Here is a 16,887-nt window from a genome sequence, read left to right on the forward strand (position 1 = left end):
CAGGTCCCTTTGTCTGGCCAACCACACCAGAATATTAATGGGGAGATTCTGCTAGCATCTTCCCCTGCCTTTTGACATCTCTTCGCAAAAGAGATAGTGGCGGGTTAAGACAACAAAATCAATCACTGTCAACACAGATATGCATGAGGGTGTTTTTTTGCAAAGACGTGGCGTTTGGATTCTTTTTTTTTTAATGAAACAAATGGGTTAGTTACAGGAAAGCTGGGGAGGGGGTGAGGGGAAGAAAACTGCGCACTGATCTCTCCTCCTGCCACAGTACAAAAACTGGTGGTAAACTTTCAGGTTATATTTAATTTAGCACCTTTTATAAAGAGATGCTGCTGAGTAGTTCAAGCACGGCTGTCAGCCTTGTTTTACGTCCAAAAAGAACATGCTCCCATGTTTCATTACGCTTAAACCTTCCTTTGCAAGGAAGGATGCTCAGTCCTGTCCCTGTTAGCTGAGGAGCGGGGTCCATGAACACAGGTATCTGTATACGAAGGTTTTAAATCTCTGGGATGGTTAAAGTGAGAATGAAATGAGCTTGCCCATGCTCTCCCACCGCAGCCATGACCCTAATAACCAAGGTGTCCTCAGGGCCCGTTTCCCTTTGGCTCCACTGCAGGGTTCAATCCAATGATGGCTACGGCAGAATTATTCCCAATTCATCAGCAGCGCCAAGAGGAAGAGAAAGAAGCAACAGCAGAAAAGAAATCATGTTCCTTTGTATTAGGAGAAAGTCTGAAAAAAGTCTGCTTAAATGGAAAGAAGATGACAAAAAATTGGACAAGCAATTAATTTTATTTTGAAGCTTTCAGGAGAGATCTATTCAACCATGCACAGATTCTTGAGGAAGTTTATAAGCCATGTCACTTACCATCAATGGCTGAAACTGTCCCAGACCAATTATTATCATTTAAATTAATGCTACAGGAGCATTCACATGGCACTCTGAGGAGCTGAGGCTTAATACATGATGCTCTGTGCAAACAGATAGCGAGAAAAGATCTTTGTCCTAATGTCTAGGCTAAAAAATAAGACACTGTACAGGAGCTTTCCCAGTGAATTCAATGGACATGACCTAACAGGCTTTCCATTCTAATGTCTCTGATAAAATTTAACAAAATACTTCAATTAACAGATAGTAAAATGACAATATTGGAATAAAATGCATATTAGGATCAAAATGGTGGCACTGCTAGCATCAGACTGAGCTTGGCCATCAGATTTAGCCTGGCCAGGAATTTACATTAGCAGGTTACGCTCAGCCAGTGTTACCCAGCATTGCATCCATGAGACCTCTGGTGTCCCACACTGATGGCTCAGAAATCAGAGAAAGAGCCATGAGGGCATCCCAGAACCTTTCTGTGCCAAGAAACAAAGGATAAATGCAAAGGCAAAGATGGAAGGATGATAGGATGAGGAGAAATGGCCTCAAGTTGCACCAGGGCAGATTTCGGTTGGACATTAGGAAAAATTCCTTCCCCAAAAGGGTTGTTGAGCATTGGAAGGGGCTGCCCAGGGAAGGGGTCGAGTCCCCATCCCTGGAGGGATTTAACAGCTGGGCAGATGAGGTGCTTAGGGCCAGGGTTTGGGGGTGGGATGGCAGGGTTAGGGGAACGGTTGGACTTGATGATCTTAAAGGTCTTTTCCAACCTAAATGATTCTATGATGAATCTATGAAGTTAGGACTGAATCCATGAATCTCAAAAAACCCAGGGACTGCACAAAGACCTCAAGGGCTCTGCATTCTCACTCTTCCCCTATCACTGAGGATTTTTTAAAACAGTGGCAAAGCTGATTGTCCCCGCTACAGTATGAGCAAACATTACTGTGACTAGACATATTTTATACTCTTCATCGTTCCTCTCTCTAGACTGCATCATCTTTGTGTTATTGTGCTTGCATTCAGTGAATAATATGACAATCTGGGCAAATTAGACTTTAATTTTCAACAGCTTCACTTACTCCTACAGTTTTATAGGCAAATGCCAATCAAGGAAGTGATGAATAGTGCTGGGAATGCGCAGAGAAGTTTTCTGACTCGCTGGAATGACAAAGAGGACCTGTTTCTTCAGGCCGCGTCAACAATTCAGAGGCTAAGCCAGTGTGCAGGGAAAGGCAATGTGCCTGCTTACAGACTTTCACTTGCCTGAAAAGAAAAGGTAGAAAGAATCTGGTTTGGACACAGTAAGTGTCCAAACCTCTGAAAGAATCCCCTCTGGAGGTACCAGTATTTTTCATTTGACTCTCCTTACCTAGTTCCTAGGGTGGGACAGAGGAGAAACACTATCAGGTCATGGCTCAAATGGAGGACAGCTTTGGTGACAAGGCCAGTTCTGGGAATTCCTGCCCAGTACAACCAGTTGGCCCCTCCATTAGGTTGCAGAATGCTGCTCTCTTCATTGCATGGGCAATCAGGGGAAGCACTATCAACCTGGACAAGGATCCACCTGAACTAAAAATAACCCTTCCTTTCCCTCCCCAATCCCAGCCTCTTTCCTGACATGTTTCATAGAATCATAGAATTGTTTAGGTTGGAAAAGCCCTTTAAGATCATCAAGCCCAACCGTTCCCCTAACCCTGCCATCTCACCCCCAAACCCTGTCCCTAAGCACCTCGTCTGCCCGGCTTTTAAATCCCTCCAGGGATGGGGACTCGACCCCTTTCCTGGGCAGCCCCTTCCAGTGATTGACAACCCTTTTGGGGAAGGAATTTTTCCCAGTGTCCAACCTAAACCTGCCCTGGTACAACTTGAGGCCATAAACCTTTCACAAGCACGACTCTTGAAATAGCTGTGTCTGAGCAACAGAGCAAGCAGAACTGAGCAATAAGGTCAGGAAAGCAGCAAGCTGCCACTGAAGCCTCCTTATCTCCTATCTTATCATGGCCTCCCTCTCTTCCTTCTGTCCTTGCTGCATCTGAGAAGCAGCTCTGCTTTCTCCTTTCTTTTGAAGGATAAAGAGCTTCAGGGTGGTTTATCCACCAATCCATCATACAGCTGAAAAGCAAAGCCCAGAAACATCCCCAAAACGGGTAATTTCCCTAATGATGTCTCATTCTCAACAGAACCAAATCCAGGCAATGCACAAGAAGTTTTCAGTTCGGCAAAGCTGGTGCCTGGCTTTAAAATCATGCAGCATAATGGCACGTGGACACAAGTTTCCATACTCCACTTGAGGGAAGACCACGTCTCAACCTCTTCTCATACCCGGAGACATGACAGCTACGTGAACACTGTAATTATTGTGTTTCCAGCAGGTTTTACCGTTGTTGCTACTCTCCTTGAAACCCTTTTACAACATCATAAAACATTTTACCTTATAAAGTCTTCCTCCTCCTCTCTCTTGGGTCTCAGTTGCTTGGGCTGAGCCATGTTGCTCCAGTTGGGCAGAGATTTCAGGAGCCTGCTAATATCGTCATCTTTAGCCCAGGACGCGCTGATCACCAGCTTTTCATCTGACTGCACGATGCTCCTATGGGGAAAGCAGCAACAATCCCATCAGTGTGAAGCAAATTGTACTCTTCACGCAATTCTGCACATATTCATTAAAATCTCTATCACATATAAATGGGCATTAAGCATTAAGGAAGGGGTCCAAAGAGGAATTCAACAAAGAGCTCATGTGGAGGACACGGCAACACAGGTGGACAGGCTATAAAATTCTCCCAAACTCCCAACTCTTGATGTACTTTTGATAGAGTCCTTCAAGAGAAAAAAGGCCACATTCTCCCCACCCTTGAAATCATTCCACTTGCAATCATTCACGCAACCGGAGGAGGTCATTCTGTACTAGAAGAGAGAGAAGGCAGTTTCTCCATGGCTCATTTGTTCTCTGCAATCTCAATCGAGCTTGCCAGCCGCTGCCGATTGTGTTGTGACTGCAACGTGGAAACCTGCCCAGGAAGACCTGGGTGGAAGCCACCAGCTCACTGCAGACCAGCTGGTCCAGCTTGAGGACCAGGTCTGAAGCAATGAAAGGAAATGAAGGGTCCCGGATCTTCTCTCCAGTCATCCAAAACATCCAATAACAGAGATTTCAGCCGAATCATATGTATGTGTGAAATTGAATCAAAGATCACAGCATATTCCAATTATGAAGACTTTCCCTGTTTAATATTTTTGGCAGTGTGACTGATCTGAAATCCTCACTGGCAATTGCAGGGGACAAACGGGATGCTGCATTGGGAGGATTCAATTAGCTGCCTGGTTTTTGTGTTGGGATTGCTCACAACCAACCATCAGCATAGTCCTCATCAATATTTGCTACTTCACTGCCACACTGGTGAGTAGAGAGAGGAAAGTCCTCTCTCACTTTTGGGTTGTTCAGTAGACCGCAAGGATCTGGGAGGTGTTTTTCTACCTCTTAGAAAAGGCAAGTGGGAGTTAGGGCTGCTGGTGTTTCCTTCTAGATTCTATCACTGATTTCCTTCTCTGGTGAGCATTTGGAAGGCTCTTCTTCCAGGAGGTCCTTGCATGGTGACCAGTTTGGACTACTTCTCCAGTCCAAGAAGCAGGTGCCACCCATCCACATCACTCAAAGCAAAAGCATGGTGGTGACCTCTGTGATGAGCAGCAGTGGGATCTTTTCTGCCCTCTGTAATGGAAACCTGGCAAACCCACCAAACAACCAGCACAGTGTGACCTGAGAAAGGAAGCATCTGAAAAGAGAAGGTTTCAGAGGTCCTGGTCCTACGGAGAGGCTTAGCTGCAGGGTAACAAGAGAATCTAGATCTCCCTCATGAGCTAAGAGACTGATCACCTTCTGCTATGCAAACATACAGAAAAGGCTCCGGGACCTATGTTTGACCCTCAAACACCCATTATCCCTTGCTCACAAGGCTGCAAGACATCTAGAAATAATGCATGTTTGCTGTGTCCTATAATGCAAGGGGTTGAAGAAGTGTAAATGCCAGAAAGATCTTCCCCCAGTAGAAATGGCTTCTCCAACATGGATAGAAACCTTGTGCATGAAAAAGATGCAGAGATTCAACACTGGATCTGTCAACCAAGAAATGGAGTTGCTAGGTACAACTGGATGGATGTATCTGTGCTCTCTCAGCCCATGTCAGCTCAATGTGGACCTTGCAGAACCATTTAGAATAGTCTAGAACAGACTATTTTTCAGCTGGAAGGGTCCTACAATCATCATCTTGTCCAACTGCCTGACCACTTCAGGGCTGACCAAGAATTAAAGTGTGTTGTTAAGGGCATTGCCTAAATGCCTCTTAAACACTGACAGGCTTTGGGCGTTGCCCACCTCTCTAGGAAGCCTGTTCCAGTGTTTGACCACCTTCTCGGTAAAGAAATGCTTCCTAATGTCCAGCCTAAACATCCCATTTACTTGGCTGTGCGCTTCTGGATCCAAGCCAGGATGCAGCATGGGGCAAACAGATGCTCAGAGCTGTCACGAGCATTCAGGTGGTGATTTTGGGAAGGGTCATGCAAGATCACAATCAAGACCTCACACATTTCTACGGGGTTTATGTGGATTAGCTGGTCTCATTTCAAATTTCCTGAAAGGTAGGTTTTGGTCAATAAATAGAAATAAAAGTAACAACATGCTGAGTATCTGCCTTTTGAGAAGGAAAATGGTGAAGAAGGCATTGATAGGAGCCAATGCTGATCTATCTTGAAACAGAGCAGATTACTTCTCTTCCAACCAGCATGGAACAACCTATCACTCCTTTCACCTACCACCAAGAAAACAACCTCTGCTCAGTAAGCACACACGATTTGTGAAAATGAATTTGTCACATGCACTTACATATAAATTTTCCTTCTCTTTAGATTTCATGTTCAATCTGCCACAGACAAAAGAATGAATTTTGTTTCCAGCCACAGAAGACCTCGGTGTCAAAATTTCAATTTGGCCTTCTGCTGCTGTTAGGAACTTGGTGTTTTTCCACTTATGAAAAAAGGTCTCTTTTTTTTCACCCCGGTGAAAAGTGAGGGGAAAAAAAAGCTCCACCAGAATCTCTGACACCCGAGATGGAAAAAACTGAATTTGATGATATCTGGCCATTTCCCTGCCAAGGCAAGACAACTGTTCCATTGAATATATTAGCCAGTGCTTTGTCCTTTCCAGATTTAAATGACTAAAGTAATAGTCTCCTTCCCTTGGGAGTCTATTTCACAGTTGAACAAATCTAACTCTGGGACAAAAAAAAAAATCCTGATACTGTGCTTGTTTTTATTTTACTCAATTTCATCCCATTGCTCCCCGCTATTTCCCCTTACAGCAGCCTCAGCACTCACCACTTTCACTATTTACTCTCTTCAATTATTTACAGCCTTATCGTAGCCCTTCAGACGTCTACGACTGCAAGTCATCTTTGGGAGTCTTCTGATGGAGTTATACAGAGGACAGAGCTACCTCTCTGGTTTATGATCCTTATTATCTGCTGTCCTCAAAAATCCTATTGCTTTTTGGAGTGGGTGTTGGGGGAGGAGAGAGGGGAGGCTGTTCACCTGCTATAACAAGTTGGTGTCCTTGCTTTTCTAGAGTCAGTGTTTTCCGAGAGCCTAACCCACACGATTCCTGCTTTTCTCCCCTTTCAGCTACGTGGTACTCATGGGTCCCTGAGCAACTGGAGCCCTAAGCCAAATTCTCCACCGAGATCAATAGGGAACTTCAAGTCAGTCAATGCTGGGACATTGCCACCACTATGTGGGTCCCCTGGAATTACGTTCCCATTCTTTCCCACCTCCTGATTTTTATTGACAGGTTGGTTTTACTCCAAACACCCCCTCATCAAGGAAGATGTTAAATAGGGTGGTACACACCCCGATCTCCGTTAGATGCGCCCCTTTCCCCATCAATTAAAAACTCCTTTTCCCCCACCTTTTCTTTCTGGCATCTCAGCCAGTCTTCAACCTCCGTAACTTCTTATCAATGTCAATCTAATTCGGGTCCTCGAGTAAATTATCACAAGACAGGATGACATGTTTTAGTACAGCTCAGAACGCTTCCCTTCAAACACACACCCCCCCCTTCTCCCAAAACCACCAGTGCCATAATCATCTAATTAATTCACAGCTCAACGGGCCAAGGAAAATGCCATCTGTTTGTACCCAGCTCCCGGGAGTGGGTAGGGAATAGGTGTAACGCTTACACAGGTGATGGCACACGAGCGAGGAGGGTTCATCCCTCCACAGCTCAGTGGGTTTTATGCAGAAAACATCTGTTGGTGGTAATGGTCCCAGATTTGCATCACTGCCGCCCTGAGCTGGGAGCAGAGTGATGGGGAACATCCCTGGACACAGTTGGGGGGCCATGGCTTTTCATTAGGAAAACATCTGGGGGGCCACAGGGGCTAATTGGACTCTCTTGCCTTGTGCCAAACCTATTTTTAAATAATTTTTTTTTCTCTTCCCAGGGCCGAGATGATGTTTCTCTGCTGAGCACTGCTCACACTGCTATGTGTTTAAAAGCGGCGTGCTCAGCATGTACCGGGTACCTAACGATCTGAGGGAGCCAGACCCCTGCCCAAAAAGAGTCCAAAAGACAACATAAAAACCAAAAAGTTAACGCAAGAAGGGGAAGATGCCAATAAGAAGCAGTAAACTGGGTGGCAAGAGTGTTTCCCGCGGACTTGAGAAATCCTGTTTGACTGCAGGCTCCAAACTTTGGATGAATTTACCTGTTCTTCATTTCCTTATCAATATAAAGGATTTTTTTTTTATTTTTATTTTGCCTGGCTGCAAAGCAGGAACTGTGATTTATTCCCCGCCCCCCTCTCCATCATTTGGAGAGATTTAAGCTCAGTTTTACCCACCTAATTTTACAGATCCAGCTAAGACAGTTCAGCCAGGAGGATGGTCACCACGAGCCGCCTTCATGGCTGATGGAGAGAGCTGGGCACCTCCAGAGAGTTTTGGCTCATTTTAATTAAGGCGAATCACTCTTTGGAGATGTCCATCTCTTTCTCCAGGCTAAAGAGAGTCATTTGGGTGACTGGTGCCTTTACTCAGACTCTTCAGATAGGTTGAAAAACGTACAAGAGGATGGTTGGTCAAGGGAGAGGGGATGAAGACTGATCAGAAGGAGGCGGACACAGGATAGAGCTTAAACTTGGACAACAAAATAAGAATGTGCAACTTCAACGTGGACGTAACTAAATATGGGGCCAATTCCTCCAGAAAGACATGGGAAGAGATTAGTTTTAGCGCTCAAGACAGCAAAGCTTGTCTGAGAAAGGTGTTGGCAAGAGACTAAAAAGAAAGACTCATGTTAAGGGTAGCTACCTTGAACTGGTCAGGTTTTTCTCTGTCCCTGTGACTCCTTCTATGGCCTTTCAGTATTTCCCCAAGCCTCCTAAATGTGGTTTAACTATGTAGGCTTAACTCATGAGTAGAGCTGCTTTCATAGAAATTTGCTGAAGATGCAGCTAGATGTGGGCTGGACAAGACTTAAGAAAAGCACTGCCAACACAGCAGGAGGTTTTGTGGCTCCGTCTCCCATTTTTGTTTTCATTTTAATCCCCAAACCCTCATAAATTAGTCAGAAAAACATAACTCAGATTTGTAAACAGTTTGCGTCAAACTGAAACTGCACTTCTTAGTAACATGTAATTTGCAGAAGACTTCTCACCTAGATCAGATTTAATACGCTTCCGAAATTCATCATCAATTAAAACAAGAAAATCCATAGTCGCTACTTATATAAATGTCCAATCCATTCACATCCAGCCCCGTTAGGGGTTTGGAGTTTTTTTTTGCAGTCACTAGAAAATCAGAGCCAAATGGAAATCAAACGTGAAAAATCTCAGCTGCGCATTTCTTAGCGCCGTCGTCCTGACAGAGCTATCTGTTCTGCAAAGGCCTCCGAATAAAACAGTCTTGCTTTGAGGAGCCTGTATTTCAATACATTTCATCCACATTTGCTCACATTCCCCTTCAAGAAACACATGCACATGGGGAACGAACGAACGCCATGTGCAAATTTTGCATAAACCGTCTCTCTGGCTTCCCAAATTCTCGCTGTCTTGACATCTCAAGAACACACACTTTGCTGCGATAGCTTCACCTGATCGTATTAATACACAGCTCTAGGGAGTTTATTCTGATATTAAGCAGCTATAAATGATCCTTCCTCCACTAACTTTACCGACTCAAGGATTTATCCATCTCAAACCCCCAAGGAAAACCCTGGTCCGAAGGGCAAGGCTGCGTGAAGCCGTACCGACGCGAGATCCCTGCAGAGGGCATAACGTCCCCGCGGATCGCACCGCTCGCCCCGGGAAAGCCGGGGAGCTGCTATATTCCTCTGCATCATTTGAAATGTATATAGATTTCTATTTCAGTCAGTCATTTGCTAGCAGCAAAACTAGAACGTTTCCTGTTTTTCCTCCTGCTGTAATCAGGATATTGCCAAATTAGGGCTGTCCTAATTACTCCGCAGCAGGTGCCAAACCCAGGAATGGTATCAGCAAAGGAAGGAAGGAAGGACCTTTAAGTTCAAGCCAAAGAAATTACATCTATTGTCTGGCTCAAGTCGGTGAAGTTTGATATCAAATACGAGCATTTTGGACAACGGCACTCACACAGCTACCAATTTACACGAGCGCTCAGATGAAGTTTAGCCCACATACGCGCTCGCTGTTATTGTTGGCGTTATTAATAATAATAATCATGAGCCCGTACGCAGCCGCTCGCCAGAGGAAGCTTCTCCTGAATGAAACCAGGCAATAGGAAATAATTTCTTAATGCTCTTGGTCAGAAAACACAAGGGGCTTTTTCAGCTTCCCCTGCTATCGCCGGCCTCAATTAGCCATTAAAGGAGATTATGTATAGCAGCTATTAGAGCCCACATTGCCGCAGCATCTTGAGTGTCTTTCAATGCACGTATTTATCCCCGCGGCGTGGGGCATGCTCCTGGCCCCCCTCTCCAGGGAGGGCCATTTTACAGATGGGCAACTGGGATGTAGAGGGACTAAGTTACTTATCGATGGTTACCCGGGAAATGTGTGATAAAGCAAGTACCCGAAGGACTTAAACCTCCCCATCCCGGTGTGATAACGCCGTGCCCAGTGGGACCATGCTGCATTCAGCTTCCATGCCGTGGCTGGGGAAGCAGATCACAGATCACCCAAAAATGCTGATAAGCAAAGAGCCCAGGATAGAGCACCTGATGACCCCTTGAAAGACTAAGTTTACAGTAAGGTTTTGGGAACATTTCCCAAAACCCAGTCTGTGTGTATATATATGGTGCGCTGTGGTTACTAATTCCTACATTGCCACGAGATCTGAATACCCTAATGTCAATATAATTAATTAAAATATAGCTGAATCTTTTGGGAACACTCAAATAGAAGGATCTGACTTGCTTTACAAGCAAGCAATAGCTACATACAGCTCTTTGTGTTACAGATGATGCCTTATATTCTCCATCTCCAACCTGAGGTCACCTTTTGCCTGATGAAGAGAAAAGCCATGTGGTTTCTAAGCTACCACTGTCATCCATGTTTAAAGACCCTAAACCACAGTGTGATGTCTACAAAGTCACTGGGAAACCACGACTTCATATACCAATGATCATTAGTTCAGATTTTTTTTTTCCCCACCTAGAAAGAAATATCCTTGAACGCCCCAGCCGAGATGTTTTCTAGAAGCAACTCCTTCCTACCCATGTCAAAATAGCAAAAGCTCAAGAGCAGTATCGCCAGCACCCAGTGGTTTCCAAGCCTTCCTGTACCTGTAGGCAAGGGTGCAGGTGTCCTTGTACTCCTGGAGTTTCACACACACCATGTTGAGGAACTGATCCGAATAGGCGCTCAGGTCGTGCATCAGGTTCATCAGGTCTTGAACAGTCTTCTCCACAATTACCGTGCTCTGGAAAAGAAAGAAAAGCACAAGTATGAAGAGCGTTTCAGCGTGAATCTTAATTTCAGCCTTCTCATGTTTTGCTAATTAGCGCCACAGATGCGACTGTACAGCTGATGCTCCCCGACGCCGAGCAGATGCTGGAGCAGTCCATGCCACTGAGCAATGTAAACCAGAACAAACGAGGGGAAAGCAGAAACCATGCGAGAGATGGAAGACAGCAGCTTAGAGGTTTGAATATCAGGTCTGAAAGAGTTTGGATTTTTTTTCCAGTGGCTGAGGACCACCAGAGTTCACCGGGTCTTTCCTTCACTAGCTGAAACCTCAAAATGCAAAAGTGTGATTTTTAGAGGAATCAGGTACCTGCAGCTTCTCTGAGCTCTGCTTGGACATGCAAACCCCGAGCCAGTTCAACCTGACCAATAATTCTGGACTGACAGATTGCAGGCTATCCTAAAGACCGGGGAATTTGCCCACCGCTCCCATTCACACAAACTGCGGGTGGAGGGCAGAAGCTTTCTGCTGGTGGCTGAGGCTTAAGCAGCGCCTTGCAATCCTTTTGCTAGCCCAAGCAGTGTATTGCAATCATAGGAACAGCACTGGCCCCTCACTACAAGAAAGATGTTGTGTTTCTGGAGCATGTCCAGAGGAAAGCCACAAAGCTGGGGAGGGGTCTGGAGCACAAGGCTTACGAGGAGCGGCTGAGGGACCTGGGGATGTTCAGCCTGGAGAAGAGGAGGCTGAGGGGAGACCTTATCGCCCTCTACAACTACCTGACAGGAGGCTGTAGCGAGGTGGGGGTCGGCCTCTTCTCCCTGGTAATGGACGATGGGATGAGGGGAAATGTCCTCGAGTTGTGCCATGGCAGGTTTAGGTTGGAGATTAGGAAAAATTCCTTCCTTGAAAGGGCTGTCAAGCACTGGAAGGGGCTGCCCAGGGAAGGGGGATTTAACAGCCAGGCTGATGAGGTGCTTAGGGCCAGGGTTTAGTGGTGGGATGGCAGGGTTAGGTTTATGGTTGGACTTGATGATCTTAAAGGTCTTTTCCAACCTCAACAATTCTATGATTGTATGAACAGGGCAAATCTGTCAACTGAAAATGCTGCTCCACATCCTACAGAGAAGCGAGTTCGGACAGCCTGCAGAAGGATGTACCATATCTGCTAACGTCCGAGCTCTACGGAGTCCTGTATGAATTTTGGAATTTCTGAGGCACCCCAAGGTGACTTGGTGCGGTTTGTGTTTGTAACATTGCCTGCTGTATTTCATGTGGTTGCTACAAACAAGACAGAAGGAAGGTTATCAAGTCCCAGGTTGATATAAATGGAATTAATATTAGGCTTGGCAGAGTGAAGGGTTATTCCTGAGCTATGTGCAAAGGCAAAGAAGGAGACTGAAGCATTTGGGAGCCCTGGTTCATTTGAGAAATTCTGGACTCAAATTATACAGGGGTACCCCAGGGACTTTGAGAGAGCTGCATCAAGGCTGAATTTAGCCCTTTCTCTGTGTTAATCAGGACATGAAGAGGAGTTAGTGACTCAGTTGTTTGCAGAGCAAAATCTCATCAACCCCCAAATCATCATCTCTGCCATATTCCCACAAGCCCAACTTCCGTCTCTCTATTGATTTCCAGATTAAAGTGCGGCAGCATCGCTCTGATCCATAATCCTGCTCCTCTAGAGCAACCCCTGAGTGACAGGAATTGATTCTGCTTCACTCCCCGTCCCTGATTCCGTAAAAAAGCATCCGCAAACCTCATCCTCATTCAGAGCACACGACTCCTTAGCATGTGGGGGTTTCAATGAAGCCTTAGTCACCGCCTGTGCTGTTCCCGATACGTCCTTGACTCGCAACTGTACTTGGAGAAAAAAAAAAAACCAACCCAACCCTTCTCTTTGGTTGCTCTTATGAAGCTCGCTCGTATGCGTATCACAGGAATTAACCGATCTTTCATATTGTAATTAGCAACAATTTGGGATTATTTTGTCCAAACAAAAACATAAGTCTGGCATAGCTGCCTCTCAGATGCTCTTGTTTACGCTGCTTCTCCTGTTATTAGAAATACCTGTGTTTTAATAAATATTCAAACCTACCCTGGGCTTGATGCGCACGGAGGAGAACAACCAACCCTAAAGACCTCGTAACCTGGAGTCACAGCAAGCAAATGAAGCAGACAACTGCATAGAAAGGCTGCAGCGGCCACGGACGCTGTTTTCATACCGATGGGCTCCGAGGTGTCAGCGCTGCTCATTAGATGCAGGATTCAGATGTTGCCCAGGCTCTTTGCTATCCCTCGGCTGCTGGCGAGGAGAAGAATCCACCCAAATGCCACTAAAATGGGAGATTGATCTGGCACCTTGAGAGTAACTTCATAGAATCATAGAATCATAGAATGTTTAGGGTTGGAAGGGACCACTAGTGGTCATCTAGTCCAACCCCCAACTTCAACCCCCTGTACATTCGTATGTTGGGCTGATAAATGCGGTGGGAAATTTAACGAGTAATTTGGGGAAATTAGATCCACCGGGCTAGAGGTAGGGCATCGTCATTGCATTTGGGCTGGCGAAGGAGCTGCTGTCCTTCAACCTTCAAGCACCAATGACCACAATCAGCACAAGGGGGTTAAGCAGAGGTGCTTGGCTTTGCACCTAGATGGCTTCAAGGGGCTCCCATGGCCGGAGGAAAAGGCCACCCTCCAACCTGCTGACGTGAGCCACGAGAGCATTGCTGACCGCACAAACGCAAAAGACAGAAGTTGCTGTGCAGTTTCAATCCAAACGCAAGTCTCCTTCCAGGGGCTGGTCCTGATCCTTACGGGTGACGCATTAAAGTTAACATTTATACATAGGGAAGAAAAAAAGAAAATATTTCTTAACTCCTGTAGCAAGATGGGAGACAAAAGCATTTTTTCTCCTCTTTGCATGGATAATCTACTTTTCTGCTGGCATTTTGAGAGGTGGGTGGGATTTTTAGCAGACCTATGCTATTAAATGATGTCTCTTAGCTTACCAGGGGAAGGATCTGTCCTTCCAGGCATCCTTGTGTGATAGCAAACTTCACAGGTTGGACGTGCAACCACACAAAGAGGAATCGAACTTGGTCTCGATCTGCTCCATTTCTATTCCTTTAGATAACTCAACATTTGAGCAAACAACTTAAAAATCCAAAGATTGTACATTAAAAGAGAAGGTATTGCTGGTTTCTACGTAGTTTCTCCCACCTACTTTCTCCCCTCTACAACAGCGTTAAAATCACAGCTAAGCTCCTGCCAATATCTTGATTTTAGAATGAGATCTTTTGATTTAAAGGAAATACAAAGCCACTTGCATGATTTAAAAAAAAATAAAAGGAAGAAAAAAAGCGATTACCATATGAAAGAAGACAGTCCCAGCTATGTAATGGCTATTTTTCTGTAACATTTTAACCTTCTCCAAAGCAATCCTGACACATCTGCATGTGTCTCTGGGGATGCTATGTATGAGGATGGGGCCATGTTAATACAGCTGGATTCGTTAGCTGGGCCAGCGCAGGATCTTCTGAAACTCCGTGCGAGAAAATGAAAGGCAGCGCACGTATTATCAGAGTTACAATCCAGTTGCCTCTAACCCATCTGGATTCATTAACAGCAAATGGGGATGATCAAAGCATAATTTTATGGCAAGACACTTCAATGAAGCCTTTTAAAAAAACCCACACTAACAAGGAAACTCATCCACAGAACAATATTCATCTCCTCGCACCTGAAAACGCTGTGTGGTGCTGAATCCTAACACCACGCCGAGGGGATGATTCATTACTCCTACAGCACATCAGGGCGAAGGTTTTAAAAGAGTCTTAAGGCTACTAAAAGTAAAAAGAAATTCCTTCTTACGACCTCCTGTCCATTAGCTGCTGTCGAGGCACTGGGATAAAACAGAGCAGCACCACTCGTGATTAACACCGTGGGGTTTAGCTTTAATCTATTTTGCAAACATTTATAATTACTCCTTGATGTGGTCCTTATTCTCAGTTGGGCTGAAGGTTCAGAATAATGCAAAGCAGCTCCAGGGCAGGTATAATTTATGCTCCAACCCTAGGGCTTTCACCAGCCCAGAGTGACAGAGAAGAAGCAGACCCAGAGGAATTATCCCAATAATCCCTCTGGGATTATCGTCCTGTGCAACCCCACCTCAGTTTTTAAAATGACTCAGTTCCTCTACAGCAAGAGGGCACTCGATGCAAGATGATGCAGCTGGAGGGATGTTTTCAAGGGTCCCTTAAAATGCAGTTTCAGTACAATGAAGCCGGCTCCCCAGTGATTCCCCGACACGCAGAAGAAGTTCAAAACAACAGGTCAAGCCTACACAAACCTTCAGGTTTCCAATTTGTCATTTGGTTTTCCCTAACTTCTCAGCAAGGAACACTTAAGATTACAGGAACAATATCCATCTTGAATATTTTTTTTTTTTTGCAGAAATCACAGCTTCTCCCATGCCCAATCCCTTGGTTCCTTTTTCTTGGGGGAAGAAGGCAAAGAGGGGAATGTACCTGTGCAGGGATGTCTTCACCACGTGACGAGCTCTTGAAAACCCAGCAGATGGAGGAAGAAACCTTGGCACTAGAAAGGTTGTTGATTATTAGTATATTATTGCCCATCACTTAAAAATCTCCTCAAGATGCCTTGGCAGAGGAAGGCACCAGATGAGTGCAGGACATGGCTGCCTTAAAGGAAAAAATAAATAAAGCCTAATCTTATTTTTAAGCTGGAGTATAGCTGACAGCCCATGATTTAAAAAGTGCTACCCGGAGCACAGCTGTAATTAAAGGCAGGACAGGAGAGACGAAAGGTTTTCAAATCTCTTCAAGCTCAGTGCTGACCCACAGCTCCAGGGTTGGGACAGTTTCCAAAGGGCGCCGGTGGTTACGCCTCACACTGACACCTTGGCATGCAACATTTATTCCTGCATTTTCTTGGGTTTTTTTGGTTGTTTTTAATTACAGCTTCTCAGCTGCCCCCCCCAAATGTTAAATTCACAGCATCTGCCTTTCCCAAGCATTATTTATCCTCCTTTCCCAGCACCGAGAAGGTGTATTCAACAGAAGGCTCCCATCACCCATCCCAGGGCACTGCTCCTCAGGGAAGAGCCACAAATATATAAATTAGCATGTCAGAGGACGAAGCCTTCACCTGCCCCAGCAGGAACGCACCATCCATACAGATTTGTTCCGCTCGATGCAGCCTCACCTGTCTTGGGTGCCTGTGCTGTGTCATCATCCATTATGGTGACAAACTTCCCCATGAATTGGGGGTTCCTCCTGTGAAGGTGCATCCATTATGGTGACAAACTTCCCCATGAATTGGGGGTTTCTCCCGTGGAGGTGGGGTGCAGAGTTGGCAGCTGCATTTGGAAACTGGGTGGTTGGGATTTAGAAGATGGTGGAATGTCTCCTTTCCTGCTGGGAAGGCTGGAAATGCTTGCTTGTAGTACCTGTGGGTGTTAGGCTGATTCCTCACTCTGTGATGAGTTGTGGACATGACCTTGCAGAAGTTGGAATGGAGGCAACGAAGCTGATGGGCATGTGGTGAGAGCAGCTCTGAATACCAGCGAAGCATGGGGCGATCTCCTGGCATCTCACTGTTGGGCTCAAGCATCTCACAAAGCCATAACCCAGGGTGCCGGAGGGATGCTCTGGCTCAGGAGCCCCAGTGCAGTCTCGGTGCTGTCCCTGCCCCACGGCGTGTGCCAGGAAAGGCCCCAAGGAAGCAGCATCCAGCAAAGATCCATTTCAGCTTCTTTTCTGATATCAAAACTTCACTCTTCCTCATTTCTCTCTGCGCCCACTCTCCATATTGCCGTTCCCATCCCACCTCTCCAAATCTTTGCAGGCAGCTGCCTGCGCCGTGCCCAATGCAAGTGTCCAAGGAGGTTTAGGCCCCACGAGTCCCAGGGCACCTGGGATGTTGTTTGATTTTTCTTTTTTTTCTGTCTTTCTGCTCAGCGGCTCCATCTCATGTCCTTCCAGGTTGGAAGTTGCTTGGCCTGAAATGGGGCCAGAGGCTGGTCAGCGTTTCCCTCGGTTCAG

The 16,887-nt window shown here is 45.8% G+C and overlaps 1 protein-coding gene across 2 annotated transcripts in view; it reads right to left on the reverse strand.

Annotated features, from left to right (window-relative positions):
* The window catches only part of EXOC4 (exocyst complex component 4), a 456,935-nt gene that overhangs the window by 76,427 nt on the left and 363,621 nt on the right, over positions 1-16,887 (reverse strand). For both annotated transcript variants that reach the window (XM_035903884.1, XM_035903885.1), the window contains exons 13-14: positions 10,698-10,834; positions 3,321-3,476 (exon numbers count right to left, since the gene is read on the reverse strand). In XM_035903884.1, the coding sequence (XP_035759777.1) occupies positions 3,321-3,476; positions 10,698-10,834 (293 nt within the window). The remainder of the gene's footprint in view (positions 1-3,320; positions 3,477-10,697; positions 10,835-16,887) is intronic.

This window comes from Egretta garzetta, unplaced genomic scaffold (genome assembly GCF_000687185.1).
Source record: "Egretta garzetta isolate BGI_Z169 unplaced genomic scaffold, ASM68718v1 scaffold260, whole genome shotgun sequence".
In the NCBI taxonomy this organism is placed as follows: Eukaryota; Metazoa; Chordata; class Aves; order Pelecaniformes; family Ardeidae; genus Egretta; species Egretta garzetta.